The sequence below is a fragment of the Vicugna pacos genome, chromosome 16, assembly GCF_048564905.1.
Source record: "Vicugna pacos chromosome 16, VicPac4, whole genome shotgun sequence".
In the NCBI taxonomy this organism is placed as follows: domain Eukaryota; kingdom Metazoa; phylum Chordata; class Mammalia; order Artiodactyla; family Camelidae; genus Vicugna; species Vicugna pacos.
In genome coordinates, this window is record NC_133002.1 from 57578935 (window position 1) to 57597367 (window position 18433).

The window sequence follows — 18433 nt, forward strand, 5'->3', positions numbered from 1 at the left end:
CTCTCCTCAACTCCGGACACTGGTGGGGGGGACATCAGAACAGAGCCTGAGGGCTGCTCTGCCCTGTACCAGGAACTAGCCCCCGCCCCCTCCCCCTCCCTGAGCCGCAACTCCAGCCACTTGGTAACAAACACTTCCACTTCCTGAGCCCTTTTTCTTCTCCGGCCGCGGGACGTCGCGCGGAGAGCAGGGCCCCGCCCCTGCGCTCTCCTATTGGTCGGTGTCGTTCATCCGTCCAGAGCGCCCCCTTCTGTGGTGTCTGATTGGCTCTCGGTGGCCCACACCCTCGGCGCGGCCCCGCCCCTGAAATAAGGGGCCGGAGCCGGTTCTGGAACCCTCAGACGCCGCGCAGGGCGAGGATTGGCCCCTGAGCTCCGGCGTCGGCTCCTTGCAGTTCGCCGCCGCCGCTGCGGGACACCTGCTCGTGCGGCCAGTCCTGCGGCGCGGGATTTCCTTGCCGCTCTCGCTCTCGCCTCCCGGCCCACAGGGTGAGCGGAAGGGCTGGACCGTCCCGTCTCCGGACTCCGACCAGACCCCACTTCCCGCCGCTGAGCCGTCGCAGGGCGAGATGAGCGCGGACTCGGCGGCCGGGGCGCCCCTGCCCCGGCTCTGCTGCCTGGAGAAGGGTCCGAACGGCTACGGCTTCCACCTGCACGGGGAAAAGGGCAAGGTAGGCCAGTTCATACGGCTGGTGGAGCCCGGCTCGCCGGCTGAGAAGTCGGGACTGCTGGCCGGAGACCGGCTGGTGGAGGTGAACGGCGAGAACGTGGAGAAGGAGACCCACCAGCAGGTAGTGAGCCGCATCCGTGCCTCACTCAACGCTGTGCGCCTGCTGGTGGTCGACCCCGAGACCGACGAGCGGCTGCAGAAGCTGGGCGTCCAGGTCGGGGAGGAGCTGTTGCGCGCCCAGGCGGGGCCCGGGCAGGCCGAGCCACCGGCCGCCTCTGAGGCGCAAGGGGCTGGAGACGAAAATGAGGCGCCGGCCGCCGCGCCGGAGCCACACGAGGCCGAGAAGAGCCATCAAGAGCGGGTAAGTGCGGGCTCTGGCCAGGTGGGGAGGCTGGAACCGGCTAGGAGGGGGAATCGTGGAGAGACCCAGGCGCCCCGGACGCCTAGCCCTGCTCCCGCCTAATCTTTCTGAAACTCGATCCTCAAGGGGGAGACAGCTTCCGCCCGCCGACCGGGCGAATTGGCAGTTACAAGCTTCAGGCTGCGTCCGGCGACACCCACCCCTCTCTCCAGACTGAGCTGGGACCCTGAGCGCCTTTGCCACTTGGACGTCTTGTCCCTTGGCCTTTAGGAGTAAGGATGAGGGAGAGCTGCTCAAAGGAGCCAGTCTCCTTTTCCAGGGCTATGTTGTTGGTGTCTGGTCTAGTCCCTCAGAACCTCCCAATCCTGTCCCTCCAAGCCCCAGAGTGGCCAGCTTCCTCCACTGCCCCTGGGCGTGGTAGATGAAGCTGGGGTGAAGCGAGAGCTCCCCGACCTCAAAAAACTAGAGGAATAACTACCCCTTTCTATGTGGAGCTGGGAGGGGAGGGGTTGTAGGCTGGGTTCTCCTGGTACTTACTCCCTTCCCTACAGCCCACTGGCGTATGTATCATTAACTTCAGCCTGGCTGGACTTCATCCTCTTGAAGTCCAGTGTGACTTAAGAGGAGCTCCACCGTCCCAAGGCGATGTGTGGGGGTGGGGTGCAGGGAGGAGGTGCAGAGGCATCTAGTCTAGAGGGGTGGGGTGGTGGCAGCTCTGCCACCCAGGAGGATTTATGATTCTCAGGAATGTGAGGAGTAAGCACTAACTTGTATCTGGGAGCTAACTTGTATCTGGAAGCGAGGGGTAAGACCTTGGAAAAGGAGAAATGGCTGGGGGATGGGGGTAGGGGTGAGGGCAGATGGAAGTGGTCCCGCGTGCCCTGGCTATATAGCAGCCAGCAGGTCACCATGGGAAGGGGGGGTCTTGCCCTGGCGTCAGCTTTCTCCCTCTAGTCCCTGGACAGCAGGCTGGTTGCTTTTTGCTCGTTTGGTGATTCCGCTAATGATCCCCAGTTTGGATCAGCTGCAGGAGGAGCTGAGGCAAAACAGGAGTTGTACTGAGCCTCCTGTCCCCAGAATGAGGGGGGAAGCGGGGCCTGGGCCTGCCCAGGGCCTGTTTGGCTTGCGCCAGCTCTCCACCTGGTCGCAGGGGTGTCCGTGGTGCCAGCAGGAGCGTTCCTTGACAGAGAAAGGGCACAGTTCAGCCTCTAAGGTAGAAGGTGGAGTCCGAGAGGATCAACTGGTTTGGTGGAAGTGAGGTCACCAACAGCCCTGTCCAGCCAGAGCTTGGTGCCAGGAACGCCAGGGCCACCAGGCCAAGCTGGCATTGGCCAGGGTTGGGGTGGGGATGGGGTCGGAGCACCCCTGGCAGGGGGTTGACACCAGGTAGTTGGAATCCATGACCTCTGATCCCAGGCAGAAATCCAGTTTGAACTTTGTACGTAGTGCATCAATTTGTCATTCCATTTTTCTTTTTGGACTTCGGCACTTGCACAAGTAACCCGCTCACCCTCCCACCCCCAACTCCCCCACCAATTTGCAGTCATGTTCAGTTCCTCCCATTGGTTCTGCTGCTGGGGTGCTGGACGGCCTGTGAGAAGGTGAGGGACACAGAGGTCAGGACGGAGGCTTAACCTAACACGTGTGCTCCCCCACCAGGCCCTCTGAAGAGGCAGCAGAGGTTGGCTTCCTGCTCTCTAGGTGAGCGTAGAATCGGATTCCCCCGATGGTGCTGTGACACCTGCATTTGTGTGCTTTCTTGGGCCGGTGGGAGGGTGTAGAACCTCCTCCAGCCAGTCCCCGGGGCACCATCACCAGGCCTCCTTGGGTTTCTGGTCAACAAGCAAATCAAAACTTCTCTGAGCCTTGGTTCCCCCATCTATACAGTGAGGGCGTTGGATTCCAGTGATACCTGCCTTCTCTAGAATTTTACACATAATCAGAAGTACTTCAGCCCTTTGTGGATGCTGACCTGAGCTTTTACACCCAGGCATTTGAATCCCAGCTCTGAGTAAGGTCTCCCTCAGCCTCTGCATAGCCCCTCAGCAGTGTTAAATCCCTCTGGTAAGAAATCCCCATGAAATCCCTTGTAGTGGGCACGCCTGTCATTGAAAAAATGATGTTAATAGACATCATAGAAGTTAATTTCCCCCTTAAAAGGTATCTCTTATTTACAGCATTTGAATTCTAATTGGTTTTAGTCTGAATTTGCTTGCAAAGTGGGGCCTGTTATGCTAGCTTTGTTAGTTATCTCAGAAGTGAAAGAGATGCTAGAGGGAAAGTGTTATTCAGAGTGGGTGACAGGTGACATCTCACTGGGAAGACCAGCCTGGGTGGAGGGGTGCCCGTGCTACCGGTCTAGGAGGGGGTGGAGGTGTGCTTCCAGCTCTGCCCACCCCCACCCACGGGGAGGGAGGAGCAGCATTGCCCCTGTGCTCACCCCGCTCATGGTCCCGGCAGGCACAGGATGAGGCTTGAAACCCTTGAGCTTGGTGCCCGATATAAGGGCCTGCAGTGGTGACTGGGCAGGCCTGAGCCAGCTCAGCTGTAGTGGCTGCTCCACCTTGAACAAAGTTTCTTAACCAGCCTCTCTAAGCTTCCATCTCCTCTTGTGTGACTTGGGGGTGACGGCAGCTGCCGGGTAGGGTTGGCGGGATTACATGGGGATGTCTGTAAGGCCAGGAGCTCAGTGCCTCGCATGGCGTGAGTGCTCAGTGATCGTTGGTTGCTGGGATCTGAATTAATAAATATTTCAGAGATCGTTGCATGCCCCCCAAGGGGACAGCTAGCCCTGGATCTGCCCCTCTCACTGGGCTTGTGCAGGTGTGGCCGAGTCTGGCATCAGTAAGTTCTCCATCCGGGGTCCCTGTTGTTGGATAATCACGTGCTACTCCACAGTCCTTCACAATCTGGTGGCCTACTCTTGCCACCCCTCTTGCACCCCACAGTCCACCGAACCACACCAAGGGGCGAGATTTCCTTCTAGCCCGCCTTGCGCTTTGAGCCTTCGCATCTGATGTTGGCATGTGGGAACCCTCAGTTCCCTTCCGCGTGGGGCATGCTCTCCAAGACAGCTCACCTCCCAGGGAGCCTCTCGCTGACCCCACAGGCATAAGGAGCTCTTCTTTCCTCGCCTCCTCCCACTCCCTGTCCTTATATCTTTTCTCGCTCTGAACACACAGTATCTGAATCATCCATTCATATCTCCTCCACCACCACATGGTGAGTCCCAAGGGCAACAGCTATGGCTTATTTATGTTTATATCCCCAGCGCCCTTCCAGTCACAGAGTAGGGAGGGGCTCAGTAAATAATTTTTGTATGAATGAATGAACGCGTAACAGCGTTCAGGGACCTTCGTCCTGATTCATCTCAGTCCAGTACGCTTGGACCTGTTTGCGCCCCGAGCACACCCAGAGACTGGAATTCCAGACAGAGACTACCCACTCCTCTTTCTTGCCTACTAGCAGCTTCCACTGTAAAACTCAAAAGCGAGAAATCCGCATTTGGGGGAACAGCCAGATGAACGTATGAATCCCAGCTCTGCCGCCCACTGGCTCTGGGACCCTGATTGTTCACTGTTCCCTGCAAGCCTCAGCCTCTACCTCTGTGAAATGGGGACACCCACCGCCCAGCCTGCAGGGCTGTTGGGGAGATTCAATGGAATGATGGAGATGCGTGTGCGTGCCCAGCTTGGGGTGGATTCCCACCAGACCTGACCCTGATCCCAGAGGCAGGGACAGTGCAGGCACCCGAGGCAGCAAGGTAGAGTGGTTGCAGGGTGGGCACCATCAGCTAGCAGCCTCCAGCCTCATTCTCAGGTTCCCATGTCACATTGACCAAGTTGGAATCTGCGAGAGCCGAGCAGGGTTTGAGCTGTAGGATGTTTGGATCTGCAGTGGACAGGGTGTGATGGTTTGTGTGTTGGTTCCTCCTCTTAAGCCACATACTTGGAATTTCTTTCTCCCCTAGGATAGCCCCCAGTTCTTACCGTCTGGTTCCTGTTCACTTCTGGAGATGATTCTCTTGGAGAGAGAACAGGGGCTTCCTTCTCAAGGAACCCCTGTGTATCTCAATGGGGGCCCTTCTCTTCCTCCCCAGGCTTCCCATCCCACTGGTCCCTGGGAAAGTGGTGGTGGGGTGGTGCTTAGGAACTAAGAGAAAGAAAGGACTCACTAAGGTCTTGTGGGTGCTGCCAGCCTCTTACAGAGAGCAACTGGAGCCCCAGGCCCCAACAATGGCAGCTGCTCTAAGACTGGGGAAGGAAACTCAAATTTCTACTCGGCCTGCTAGTTGCCCAGCCCAGTACCCTAAAGATATCAATGCATATTTCATTGATTTCCCCCCACCACAACCCACAAGTTAGGTATTATTTTCTCCATCTTGTAAGCTGATGAATAATCAATGATAGCTATTATTTGGGTCTGGCAACATGCCCTGTACTGACCTTGCCTTATCTCATTTAATCCACACGACCACCCTCTGAGGCAGATATTGGCCCCTTTGTCTAGATGTGGAGACTGATGCTCCGTCATTTCAGAGGCGTGGCCCCAGGGGTCTCAGCTCATGAGCCCTTACAGCATAGCAGGGGTGTGTCTTAGAAGCCAGCTCCCTCCGGGTGTCTGCACATCCAGTGGTCCGCGCAGTTGGGTTGTACTTGAGGGCCTGACTCTCCAGCTGGGTGTCTCTGCCCATCACATTCTAGGCCACACCAGGGCCATCACATCAATTCAGGCTGCTTGAACCAGCTCCCCACAAAGATCCCGGACTCCCAGGTGCTTCTGTCCCCAGGGGTGTCGTTCCAGCAGGAAAGGTGTCTGCCCTGATGGAATGCCTCAGTCCAGAAAGAGTAGGCTCCTGGCCCCATCCCCTCTCACATGATGGGCCTGGCCGGGAGTCTGGTGACCAAGTCTGTATCCCCACCCCCAGGTCCTGAGAACCCACCCTTGCTCGCTCTGAGGCTCCCCCGTAGCACAAAGGGCCCCCAGAGGCCAACCTTGACTGTTGGCGTTGGCCTTCCTCCCCATCCCCCCAGGGTAGGACAACGCACCATGTCCCCAGACCTTTAGACAATGTTTAGGCTCCTGTACCCTGAAAAGGACAAGGGGTGCAAATGCCCCGAAGTCTGAGTCCTAGTGCCCCTCACTGCTGTGGAACTGAGGCTAGAGCTCTGACTTCCCAGTGACAAAGGCTCCGGCCTCTCCCTGCGCTTGTTATAAGTCATGCCCAGTTGAAACAGCTAAGGCCGTGGAGATGTAGAAGAGGTTGCAAGTGAGACCTCTAGGGTCTTTGTGGCCTTTTCAGCAGCCACTGACCCCATCTGGCACGTAGCACTTGAAATGTCCTAGTCCAAATCAAGGTGTGTAAAATGTGAAGTGCACACTGGATTTCGGAAACCTAATACAGATAAAAGGATGTAAAATATCCCATGGGTAACATTTTAATAGATTACATGTTGGAATGATAAAATTTTGGAGATATTGTGTTAAGTAAGACATTAAGACTGATTACTCTTGTTTCTTTTTGCTTCTTAATGGCTTTTAATTTGCTTTTTAATGGCTTTTAGGGAAACCTTTAAGTTACCTGCATGCATAGCATTCTGTTTCTGTTGGGCAGTGCTACCCTAGGTCCAAGTTCAGAGCCAGCCCTCTCCTCCGGCCAGCTGTGTGTCCCTGAGCAATTTATGCCATCTGTTTGAACCTGACTTACCTTAGCTGTGAAGAGTGGGCAATAATACCTTCCTTGCAGGGTTATAATTGGGTTTTAACGAGAAAATACACTGATAAAGCCCTAACGTGGCGCTTGGCACATAGTAAGCGCTCCCTGAATGGTAGCTGCGGCTCATTACTCCCTCAGAGCCCCAGTTGCAGAAGCTCCCTGAAGGTCCTTATAGAGCCTCTTGGGACAGCGCTCAGGAGTTAAATCCAGAGGCTTCTGGGCAGAGGGGGAGGGAGAGTGGTAGGGAGCCCGCTGGGCAGGCAGGCATGGGGCGGCCAGCCTGGATGGTGTCCAGCCAGACGGCAGCCCAGGTACCAGCCTGCCCCGTCCCAGGCTTGCCCGGCCCTGGGGAGACCGGAGCCAAACTCTCCCGTCAGATGGGTCTCTGGCCAGCACCAGGAGAAAAGAGGGAGAACCTGGCTCAGAGCCCTGCATGGGGGTGTCAGAGAAGCAGCCCTCACTCTGTCATCTGTCTCCCTCCTGGATCCCGCCCTGCGGGCCTCTGGAGAAGGGCTAGAGTTGCCCCTTTTTTGCAAATGGAGGTGTCCGACATTTCTCGGTCCACACAGGCCTGGGGCAGGAGGTCTTACAGGGTGAAATGAAGCCACCTCAGGGCCGGAGGTCGTGGGTCATTGGCAGCCAGGCCCTCTGTACCTCCCCTTGGGTGAGGAGAGGGTGCCTTCAGCCTAAGCCCTGGACACTGGCCAGCAGTCTGAGCTCCTGGTCACTTCCCAGCCTGCCCTAAGGACAGTGCCCCCATGCTGCTCAGTCACACGTCAGCCCCGAGCAGAGCCAGCTTGCCCCATCCTGGTTTCCTTGAAGAGCTGGCAGCAGACCCAGGCCTGTGTCTCCAGAGCCTCCCAGAGCAGCCATGTTTCCTTCCCAACATACCCCACCCCCTCCCCTACCCGGACAGCCGGGGTGCTCTCTCTCCACCCCCCACCCCCCTCTCAGCGGAGCTGATTCCTGGCAAGGGGCAGCAGGGTACCGTTCTTATCTTATTTGCATAAACAATAGCCCTAGGCTGGCTGGGCTGGGGTGGGGGGCAGTCTTCGGAGGTGATGGGTGTCTCTGTTCCCCCAGCCACCCTGGTGGTCTTTCCTGCTCCTCCAGCCGCCCCTTCTGGGGCCCAGAGCTGGCTGGCCCATGGGAAGCAGCCCAGCTGTTTTCTGTAGGGCCCATCACCATGGCACCGGCCAGGGAGGGGCTGGGCCCAGTGGGGCGTTGGCCCCTAGCTGCCCTCCCCGAGGGGGAGCAGAGAGCAAGGGGGAGCAGGGAGCGGCCCTGGACCTGCTCCCCAGAGACAGTTACTGGGATTAGGGTATCGACTTTCCCCAGCTTTCCAGGTGGCTGCTAGTGGTGCCTATTGAATTCCGTGCCCGAAGTCCGCTCCCTGGTCTGCGTGGGTGGAGGTGACTGCGCGGCCACTTAGGGTGGTGCTGGGCTCCCTGGGGGAGAGGAGGGAATGAGGGAGCAGCTCCGTCAGGCCTGTGCAGGGTTCGGGACAGCTTGAGACCCAGAGGATGGGAGAAGCCCCCCTGAGAAGAGTCTGGAGGCAGCTCTCCTGATGGGGTCTTCCCCAGAAAGCGGCGGGTCTGGCATTGCCTGGAAGTGAGAGACTCAGACCCATCCAGCCCCCAGCCGCCCAGCCCATTTGCACAGCCCCTCAGCCGCCATTGCCTCGCACACTGCCACGTCTCTGCCAGTCTCCTCACTGAGCAGATCTGAGCTGTCTTCATCAAGGGATGACCCATCTGAGGCTCTGAACACTCCAGGGCCATGTTCCCCTTGAAGTCACCCCACTCCCAGCTCTGGACCTCTCTGGAGCTGCCACCGTGGCACAAGTCCCCTCCTGAGCTCTTGGGGGCCACATACCAGGCTCAAGATGTCCTGGCTGTTCCATTTATTACCTTTTCCTAGAGGCAGAATGCAGGCTTTGCCCCAGCTCTGGGGTTGAGGCCTGGAAGCAATGGTGGCCAAGCTCCGGCCAGGAGTCTGGCCCTCCCCATCTTCTCTTGTCTGCTGAGACCACGGACCTTTAGGGAGCTGCCCCTGGGACTCCTGAAAAGACCAGCCTCCATGCTGGGATGGGCTCCTTTGATGGGCTGACTCAGCAGCTGGCAATGACACCGCCTGGAGGCAGCTGGGGGAGGGGTGGAGAGAACAAGGCTGGTCTCCTGGGAGGAATGGGAAGCCCCGCGACCCCTTCCCATGGGAAGGGAGGGAGCCTCCAGGGACCTGGGAAGGCAGGAGCTAGATGGAGCTCCATACTTGTCTGAGCTCTTCGGGAAATACCTGGGGCTTCCTTGTCTACCTGCTCAGCCACCCTCAGAAAGCAATGGAGCTAGTCCCAGGGCAGCGGGGAGGGAGCAGCGGGGGCCTGAGACCCCCGTGCTGGGTCTGCCATTTACCAAAATCCTCATGGCTGAGCCTGGCAGAGGGAAGTGTGGTCCCTCCAGCGGTAACCCCAGGTCACCCGGCAACAGCCCCGGCTGAAATGTCCAAGGACCAGTAAGGGAAGCGCAGAGACCCACCATGGGGGCAGTAAGTGCAGCCCTGCCAGCCAAGAGGTCACCTGGAGCTGCAGGCCTGCTTACTGCCCAGTCCCGGCCTGCCCCAAGCCTTACATAGCTCTGGCTGCAAGAGGCCCTGAGCACCCGGAAGGAGGCCTGTGGTTTCATCAGCTCCTAGCACCTCCCAGCAGAGACTACAGCCAGTGTATGCCGTCCGGCTGAGTCCTCAGGCTGGGCTGGGGTCCTTCTGGGCCAGCCTGAGGATGCTGGAAGGAGCACGGGCGGGTTCTAAGTCAGAGCCTGTGGTGGAGACATCAGGCAGTGGGCTTCACGTCTCCAGTCTCAGTTTCCCCATCTTGGGGAGGGGGGCATCTCCGGCCAGGTTGCGCTGGGGAGGAAGGCTCTTTGGAGTGGGGGGAGCGGGCGGAGCAGAGACGTTGAAGCTGCCCTCTGCCTTCCCTGGGGCTTCACCCTCCCCTCTTTCCCAGGGTAACTGTGGAGCTCAGCCTGGCTGGGACAGAAAGCTGAGCCTGCCCCATGGTAGCAACTGGTCAGACCTGTTCCTGCTCACCTGGGCCTGGGGGAGGGCCAGGCTGGCGGCTCTGTGGAGGGATTAGCTTGAGGGGAGAAGAGCCTCACTTACTCCCGGAACCAGATCCCTAAGTCCAGAAGGGCTGCGGGGGCCGCGGGCTGCGGGGCTGTGGGCTGCAGGAAGGGCTGCCCCTGGGTAAGCAGCCAGGACATCAGTAGGGAGTGGGCCCTGCAGGGAGGAAGCTGGAGGTGGGTGAGGAGAACTGGAGAGACGAGGGTGCCTCTGTGGGGCCCCCACGTGTTTGTGCTCACTTAACGGTCAATGCTGTTGCTTGGGATGGAGGGGAGCGCCCAGGGCCTCGCCCAGATTTAAGTAAGCAAGCGAGGGCCTAACCGTCACCTCACCCCTCCTTCCTGTCTTGGCCTCTCCACACCGCCTACCAACATCCTGAAACAGAGAAAGGCCCACCCAGGCATCTAAAGGAAGGCAGGCAGAGTCACCCTCCAGAGCAGAGGGGTGGGGACAGAGCCTCTCTACCGCAGATGGCAGCTGCCTCCTGAGACTGGCAAGTTGGGGCAGGAAGCCTGTAAGCCCTCCCCTCCGTCCCCGCCCCTCCCTTGCCTGCTCCACTCCCAGCTGGGGATTGAGGTGTCACAGCAACCTGGCACCCCACCCTCAGCATCTCACTTCTCCGCTTCTTGTGACTGTTCCTTAGAATTAACGATGGGAAAGTCTCCGTGTGCACAGGGGTTTTAGAGTGGTAACATCCCACATATGTTAATTACCTCACTGGCCCTCCTAGCAACCCTTGGAGGCAGGTGGCACTAAGAAGGGTCTATAAATGAGGCTCTGAGAAGGAAATTACTTGCCCCAGGTCATACAGCTCATAAGCAGTGAAGCTGGAACCTGGGTCAGGGCCCTGACTTCAGCCGTTGCTCCCTGCCTGGGGTCTGGGTGGTAACTCACAGCTGGCAGGCCTGGGAGGAGGGACGGGGGACCCTGGTCAGTCCTTGGGCTCAGACTTCTGGCCCCTTCACACCATATCCCTTGGTCATGTAATTGTGCCCTAGGGCTGCAGCTTCTAAGCTCAGCTGCTTTAGTCGGACCAAGGATGGTAAAAACCATTCTCAGTGGAGGGTCTGAGAGCTCAAGAGTAATCTTTCCTGTGGCCTTTCGGTGGGATCCCTCTCCAGGCCATGGCTACTCAGGGCTCCCTTCAGCCCAGCCCTGATTTTCACCGCCGCCTCCCCATTCAGGCTCCTAGGGGACAGCTAGGGGTTCTGTTGCTCCCTTTGCCCTCAGCCTTAGTTCTGCAGACGGGGTGTCCTTGTCCTGTCCCCTGGCTGTGCCTCCCTCCGGCCTGTGGTCATCTGGCCCCCAGCTCCCTGGGCCGTTCAACTTGGGGGGACGAGACGGGAGTGAGACGGGGGTGAGAGAAGACTTTACTGTAAACACGCGGACCAGCTTTGAGTAAACACCTGCGCTTGCTTCCCCTGCTGCAGAGAACAGGGTACAGAGGGGCTGGGTTCCCCAGTCACATGTCCCAAGGATCTGACCAGGCTGGCAGGGATGCTACTCCAGCCCCCCAGGAGGGCCAGACTGAGCCATGAGCCATGAGCCATGAGCTGGGAGGGTCAGGTAGCAGTCAAAATAACATGATTAACCTTAGAATGTCAAAAGTTGAGCTAATCTGCTCTCACCCCTCATTTGCTTGCCAGAAGAGGAAACTGTGGTGTGGACAGAGGCAGTGCTCTCCTCAGGGTCACCCAGGCCGTTTGCTGCAATGCCAGGTCTCCACGCAGGCCTTCTGAGTCCCGGGCAAGCATCCTCCCTCATTGCTGTGTGGGATCTAAGCAAACTTGCATTCTTCCCAATCTTCCTTAGTGGGGAGGTAGGGTCAGACACAGAGCAGGGAGAGCGGAACCTGGGATGATGTAGATGGGCCGTGGCCCCTCCTTTCTCCCCACAGCGCGAGCTGCGGCCTCGGCTCTGCGCCATGAAGAGAGGCCCCAATGGCTACGGCTTCAACCTCCATAGCGACAAGTCCAAGCCAGGCCAGTTCATCCGGTCCGTGGACCCAGACTCACCCGCTGAGGCCTCGGGGCTCCGGGCCCAGGACCGCATTGTGGAGGTAATGCTTCTTGCCCCCTTTACGAGCTCTTCCTTCCTGAGACCACCTCCCTGTGGCAGCCATCACACCATCCGTTCCTTGGTTAGCCCATGGGGCCTGGGCAGCCCTGGGTGGAGGGAGGGAGGGAGGGAGGGTGGGGGTTTGGGGGAAGATTGGTGGGTGGTTAGGCAGGAGGGAAGGAAGGAAGGAGAGATAGGTGGTGGATAGATGAATGGATGGACAGATGGAGAGTTGGAATGACTCCTTTCTTGCCCCCATGTCCACTGAGCACTTCACCAAGCAGACAAACTCAGCAGCCCACGATTCACCCGTCCAACTAGGTAGATGTCTGGGGCCACCGCGGCTTCCACGCCTGAGGCCTCTGTGCCTGGCACGGGGGTGGGCACGGGGGTGGGAGCAGGAAGATGAAGGCCTTCTCCCAAGTGAGGCTGCTAGGTGCACTTTAACCCTGTCGTGCTGTGCCCATCGGGAGAGGAAGCGTGAGCCAGATGGCTTGGGCAAGTCCCAGAATCTCAGCCTTAGAACCTTAGAGCTAGAAGACCAGCTCTCCCAGGACTTCTCATTTTACACGTGAGCAAACCAAGGCCCTGGGAGGTAAGTATTGAGAGAAGCTGGGGCCCAACCCAGGCCTCCCAGGTCTTTCCTGTCCCGCCTGTCACAGCTGTGTTTGCTCAGTCTCGGCTGGGTATTTTCTTTGGCTTTTCCCACATGTCCCGCCTCCCCATCTGACTGTCAAGTGGGAGGACCACTTGGCCTGGTCCTGGACACTACAGGCAAGAGGGGCAGAGTGTCCTCCAGTTGCCACCTGACTGAGGACAGATAGGACCACTTGTACCTCCTCCACTAGCCCCCCAAGAACTGAGACCTGTACCAGTCACCCCTGCCCCCACCCACAGGTGAACGGGGTCTGCATGGAGGGCAAACAGCACGGAGATGTGGTGTCTGCCATCAAGGCTGGTGGGGACGAGGCCAAGCTGCTGGTGGTAGACAAGGAGACCGATGAGTTCTTCAAGAAATGCAAAGTGATCCCATCTCAGGAGCACCTGAATGGTGAGCTGGGTGGGGCAGCCGGAGGCCCCCAGGTTGGGGATGTTGGCCAGTCCTCTAGAATTTACTGTATCCCAAGAGAGGGTAGATGGGCAGTGCGGGTGGCGAGAGTGGGTCAGAGAGAGGAGGCAGGCGTTGGCAGTCGGTTTCTGAGAATGACATATGACAGGGGTAAGCTGGCATGAGGGATGGCGAGATGGAATCGAGCTGCTGATTCCCAGGCAGAAGCTGCAGTGCCAGAGGGAGGCCTGAGCCCCGACCCCTCTACCCCTAGCAAGTTCTCAGGGTGGTGCTGATGCAAGGAAGGGGTTAACTCTGAGGAGGCCTTCAGCCTTTGCTTGGTCAGATCAGAGTCCAATGACAGGGGCCCAGTGCCTCCCCTTCCCTTCTCTCAGGTTGTCTTGGCAACCCAGGCTTGCTGGCTCTAGAGGGCAGTGGGTTCCCCCCCTAGTCCCTGGGCCCCTGCCCTCCCCATCCCCCACATCACCCTGCCAAGGCTGGCACCTCCCCAACCGTAGCCCAAGCCAAACGGGCAGGGCTGCTGCACCAGGGCAGGGAGGAGCTGAATAGTGCTCTGCTCCCTGGTCTGGATTTTCTCCCTGGGAAGATGGGTCCTCGGGGAGGGGGTGTGGGGTGGTTGGAACCTTTTTGGATTTTGCAGTGGGTGGGTCTCCCTAAGGGTTTTATTTGTAGCAGAGGGGTGCACACAAAGGTCCTGCCATAGACTTAGATCCCAGATGGAGGGGCCCATGGGTCCTGGAAGCAGGGATGGGTCAGCTGGAAGTCCCCAGCACTCTCTGGGCTTGGGAGGTGGGTAGAACCCAAGTACATGGAAACCAGATAACTCAAAGAATCCCCTTCCTCAGTGAGGGGGAAACTGAGGCCCAGAGAAGCCCCCAGCCTTGTTCTTGGCACATGGTTTGGGAAGATGCACCTGCAATCTGGAGTACACTCAGCTCCTCAAACACCTTCCCCGCCTCTCCCAGCATCCTTCTCACCCCAGCCCTCAGATACTCCTCCCTCTTCCGTCCCTCTCTGGCTGGGGGGGAAGGGCCCCGAGAGCCTCAGTGACTGCAGCCTCTGGCCAGAGGCCGCACAGGGAGACCCGAGGGCAGGTCCTCTTCCCAGTGTCCCTCCTCCCAACTAGATGTAAGTCTCTCCATGGAGTGGGATGCCCCCTCCCACCGGCTGCCTCCTGACCAGGGGCTGGCTTGAGGGGAGTGGGAGTGAGTGTCCCTGTGTCCCAGCAACCCCCTGCCCAGCCACCATGGGAAGGCTGTGGGTGTTGAGCGGGAGGAAACAATGAAGAGTCAGGTATGCCTGCAGGTGCCCAGGCCCAGGTCCAGTGCAGGGAGGGAGATGCACACTGATCTGAAGCTAAGAGTTCAGAAAAGTCCCGCCCAGGCTGACCAGTCCCCAGAGATGGAACAGCCCCCACCCCCATCCTGCAGCCAGGTGGGGCCTCCACCCTGAGTGAGCCCAGGGAGGGTGCCCCCAGGCCGGGGTTCTCTCCCTCTGACCCCTCCTGCCACCACCAGATTTCCCATTGGCTGAGGGAGGGCACACCCAGGACTCTGCCCTGACCCCTATTACCCCTTCGTCTCCACACTGGCCAGTAGGAGGTGGGGTTGTTTTCTCTCAGCTGATGCAGGTACTAATCGGTACCTGGGTGCGGTCCAGTTCTGGTGACACCGTCATCACGCAGGAAGCATGAGAAAAATATTGATTCCTAGGCCTGCCTCAGACCCACTGATTCAGAAACTATTGCCAAGGCCCAGGAATCTGTATTTCTCACAAGCTTCCCAGTTGGTTCTCAGGCAGCCGGCCTGAAATTTCAACCCCATCCAGGAGAGTGCTTTTTTCAAACAGTTCCTTACTTATCAGTGGTTATCAGTAGGCAGAGATCAGCCTCTTTTTTTTTTTTTTAATGAAACTGAATAGAAAATATCAAAGAGCACTGCCACGTGGGAAGGGCAAGTTGTCTTGCTAAACTTCTGTTACACGCATAATCTCTTTGGGGGCTGGGTGCTCAAAATGTCGAATGTACTCATAGTGAGTTGCAGTCAAGAGACTGTGGAACACTGACCCTGGGGAACAAACCCCACCACTGCCACCACCTTCCGTGCATGCCCCACTCCATCGGCACTCCCCGATCCTAACACTCACCTCTGCTCTTTTCTCCTTCACCAGGTCCCTTGCCCGAGCCCTTTACCAATGGGGAGATCCGGAAGGTAAAGACAGGCCCCTAACTGCTTCTCTGGCTCTCAGACCCTGGGCTGCGGGAGAACCGGGGCAGCGGAAGAAGGGTGGAAGGGGGCGGGTTGGGGAGGAGGCGTCTGGCTCAGGTTGAAACTCCAGTTTCCAAGCTGCTCCCTCCTGAGCCCAGCTGTGTAACTACTCTTATATCCCTCAGCCCCTGCCTGGGGCCTGCGCGGGAGGGAGACGGCTGGCCAGGCCCCTCTGCAGGCCGCCATCCTGGGTGACAAGCTCCACCCCCAACTCCCCACCATACAGAAGAGGCCATTCTTCCCCCCAAGAACAGAGCTTCAGTGTCTGGCCGTGCGCTGCCCAGCCCCTGCTACTTCCAGTCTGGGTTGGAAGAACAAAGCCCCTCCTCCCCGGGCAGAAGGGAAGAGAAGGCAGTGGAGGCGGGTGGTAGGGAGAGATGGCGAGGCCTGGTGCCAGCTGGGGCCACAGAGGAACCCAGGCAGGAGCTGAGCGCCAAGATGCAGCCCTGGCCAAGGCCTTCGCTCTGGGATGGGCCGACTCAGGGTCGGACCATGGAGCGGGAGCTCTCGGCAGGGTCTGCTCAAAGGTTTCCCTTCTCCGAGGGACACAGCAAAGGGAGTGGCCCTGGACCACCTGAACCATGTCACTCCGTCTGTGGGTCTAGAACTCTCATCCACCTTATTCCTTCAAAGCCCTTTATGGCTATTTGGAGTTAAGATTTCAAGAATCCTGGGGTCAAGTCCAAGTAAACAGTTGGGTGGGCTGCAGGAGACTCAGGGCGCATCGCACGTGTTCCCCATGCCAAGCAAAGATGCTCCCCACACTCCAAGAAGCCGCTCCTCGGTCACTGACCCAGGAGGCAGGCTGGCCCCAAAGGCTACATTGAGAGGACTAGGGGGTTGAGAAATTCAGCTAATCCCATGATGGTCCCTCCCGCCTTGGTGGCAGAATCAGGCTGCCCTCTGATCCTTGGAAGAATGTAAAAATGTAAATCCCTGAGGCTCAGGCAGTGGGGCTCTGAGGTGGGCGGTGAGGGCTTGAGTGGAACTTCTCACACCGAAACACCTGTCTTCCCTGGGAACTCCCTTCCTCACTCAGGACCTCCCCACCCCATCCCCTGCCCACCCACACCCTGCCTCTCTGTGCCAGGAGGACAGTCGTGAAGCTCTGACTGAGACAGCCTCCGAGAGCCCCAGGCCAACCCTGGTGAGATCCACCTCCAGTGACACCAGTGAGGAGGTAGGCTGACCGGCTGAGCAGGCAGGGGTGGCCCTGGGTTACAGGAAGTCTGTTCCCAGGCCACACTCGTTCCTGGCACCCCAGCTCTCCTTGGAGGTCACATGCTGAGCCACGTTCTGTTCTTGTGACCTGGCCCTAGGCACTGCCTCAAGGGCGCCACCTCGCCGAGGCACTGACTCCCGCTCTCTGCCGTCTCCTCTTTACAGCTGAATTCCCAAGACAGCCCCAAGATGCAGGACTCCACGGCACCCTCATCTACCTCCTCATCCTCCGACCCCATCCTGGACTTCAACATCTCCCTGGCCGTGGCCAAAGAGAGGGCCCACCAGAAGCGCAGCAGCAAACGGGCCCCACAGATGGACTGGAGCAAGAAAAATGAACTCTTCAGCAACCTCTAAGGGCCCTCCCACCAGCCACCAGGAATGCTGGAAGGGCCTGTCCAGCTCTACACCCGACCCTAACTCCTTTTCTCTCATCCGCACTTACTCTCAAATCGATACACCAATCAGCACCAGCACCTCCCCTTTTGGCAAATCTGATTTTTTTAGAGAACTCTGTTCCCTTACTTCCAAAGTGAATTTTTTTTCCCGTCCTGCCCCAGTCAAAAGGCACACTGTCTCCCTCCTCACTGGGCACTTCAGCCTACCAGGTGTCCCCTTGCCACCCTCCTGGGACATCACTGGGACCTACACCGACCAAGGATCCTGGGACTGGGCGAGAGGTCATCTTCCCTCATGACCCCTAGTGATGACTGGGTCCAGGATTGTTCAGGGGCTCAGATTACAGCAACATCTCAGAGTGGACGGGGGCCGTCATCCTCAGAGCTGTGGCTTAGGCATCTTATTTTTGTTCATTTGATTTTTTTAAAGAGTGCTGTATCACAGTTTAGACGGACTTTCCTTGATTAACATGATTTTGCAAGTTGGTGCACCCAGGACATAGCAGCAGCCTTAGCCTTCAACTTTTTTGTTTCTACTCCCACCCCCAGAGACCTGGGTGACATGGGGAGGGTCTGGCCACCCCCTGCCCAGCCCTGAGCCAGGCACAATTGTAAGGAAACTCTATGACAAATTCAGCTGGTTTCTCCAAACTGCCTCAGCCTCTGTGTTTTCCTTTAGAGCTCTGTCCATGGGTGTTCCCAGGGTCACCTCTGGCCAAGAGGGTAGGGTACAGCTGGAGGGAGACGACGGTCCAGGGCTCCCTGTGACCCCAAGCCCAGTAGTGGGAGGACGGGTGGCTCTAACTAGAGGGCCTCGAGCCCACAACTGTCTGGGTGGCCAGGCCATGCTTTAGTCGTGTGCTCTGCTCGGTGGTCAGTGTGCCTGTGCATGTTGGGGCCACCCTATAGGGACGGTCATCAGGAAAGGTGGGAGGTGGGCATGGAGTCCCACATGCTCAGAGGGCTCTGAGAGACTCCTCTGATTCCAAGAGTGTTGAAAGTGTGAATCCCAGATGGGGCCAGATCTGGAAAGGGAAGACTTGGCTTTTTTTTTTTTTATTTAATGATTTACTTACATATTTTGGGTATTTTCTATATGTGAGGAACTGTGTACTAAATGCTTTAATGCATTTAATGCTAGACAAACTGACATGAAAAACTGAGGTTTTGCCCAAGGTCAAATGGCAGACTTGGCTTTAATCTTCACACCTGCAGCCAGTGAGGCACAGAATTCCCAGGAGTGGCCTGGGCTGGTCCCAGATCCTCTTATCTGGCCACAGACCCGACTGCTGGGGAAAACTGGGGGAGAACAAACCTGGCCCGCTGGGCCTGGGACATGCCTGGGGCAGGTGTGGTGGAGGAGACTCTCAAGGGCGAAATGCCCTGCTCCACGAGAGATCCAGGTCCCTTCGACCTCTGGCACCTGAGGCCACATCCTGGAGACCTACCAGGGTGCCCTGCGAGGGCTGAGGTTCCAAGGCAGGTGCTCAGAAGGAAGTTGGCCCTGGGCTATTCACCCAACCAGGAGACCACTCAGAAGTCAGGTTCCTGGGACTG

General features: G+C 58.1%; 1 protein-coding gene across 3 annotated transcripts; it reads left to right on the forward strand.

Moving 5' to 3' along the window:
- The first annotated feature begins 327 nt into the window (after positions 1 to 327).
- Positions 328 to 17530, forward strand: NHERF1 (NHERF family PDZ scaffold protein 1). Of its 3 annotated transcripts, none has more exons than XM_031685703.2 (6): positions 328 to 1030; positions 11761 to 11922; positions 12819 to 12972; positions 15160 to 15200; positions 16297 to 16437; positions 16644 to 17530. In XM_031685703.2, the coding sequence occupies exons 1-6, from the start codon at positions 569 to 571 to the stop codon at positions 16833 to 16835; spliced, it is 1152 nt and encodes a 383-aa protein (XP_031541563.1). In that variant the 5' UTR covers positions 328 to 568; the 3' UTR covers positions 16836 to 17530. The 3 variants fall into 3 exon arrangements, with proteins under 3 accessions (XP_031541563.1, XP_006199424.1, XP_031541562.1); XM_006199362.4 differs by having other exon boundaries at positions 16348 to 16437; XM_031685702.2 differs by lacking the exon at positions 16297 to 16437 and having other exon boundaries at positions 422 to 1030.
- Positions 17531 to 18433: the final 903 nt, after the last annotated feature.

Coding starts and splice junctions, on each gene's coding strand:
- NHERF1 (XM_031685703.2), top strand. CDS start 569: ATGAGCGCGGACTCGGCGGCCGGGGCGCCCCTGCCCCGGCTCTGCTGC. Junction 11,923..12,818: donor CCCAGGACCGCATTGTGGAG/GTAATGCTTCTT, acceptor CCCCACCCACAG/GTGAACGGGGTCTGCATGGA. Junction 16,438..16,643: donor CCAGTGACACCAGTGAGGAG/GTAGGCTGACCG, acceptor TCCTCTTTACAG/CTGAATTCCCAAGACAGCCC.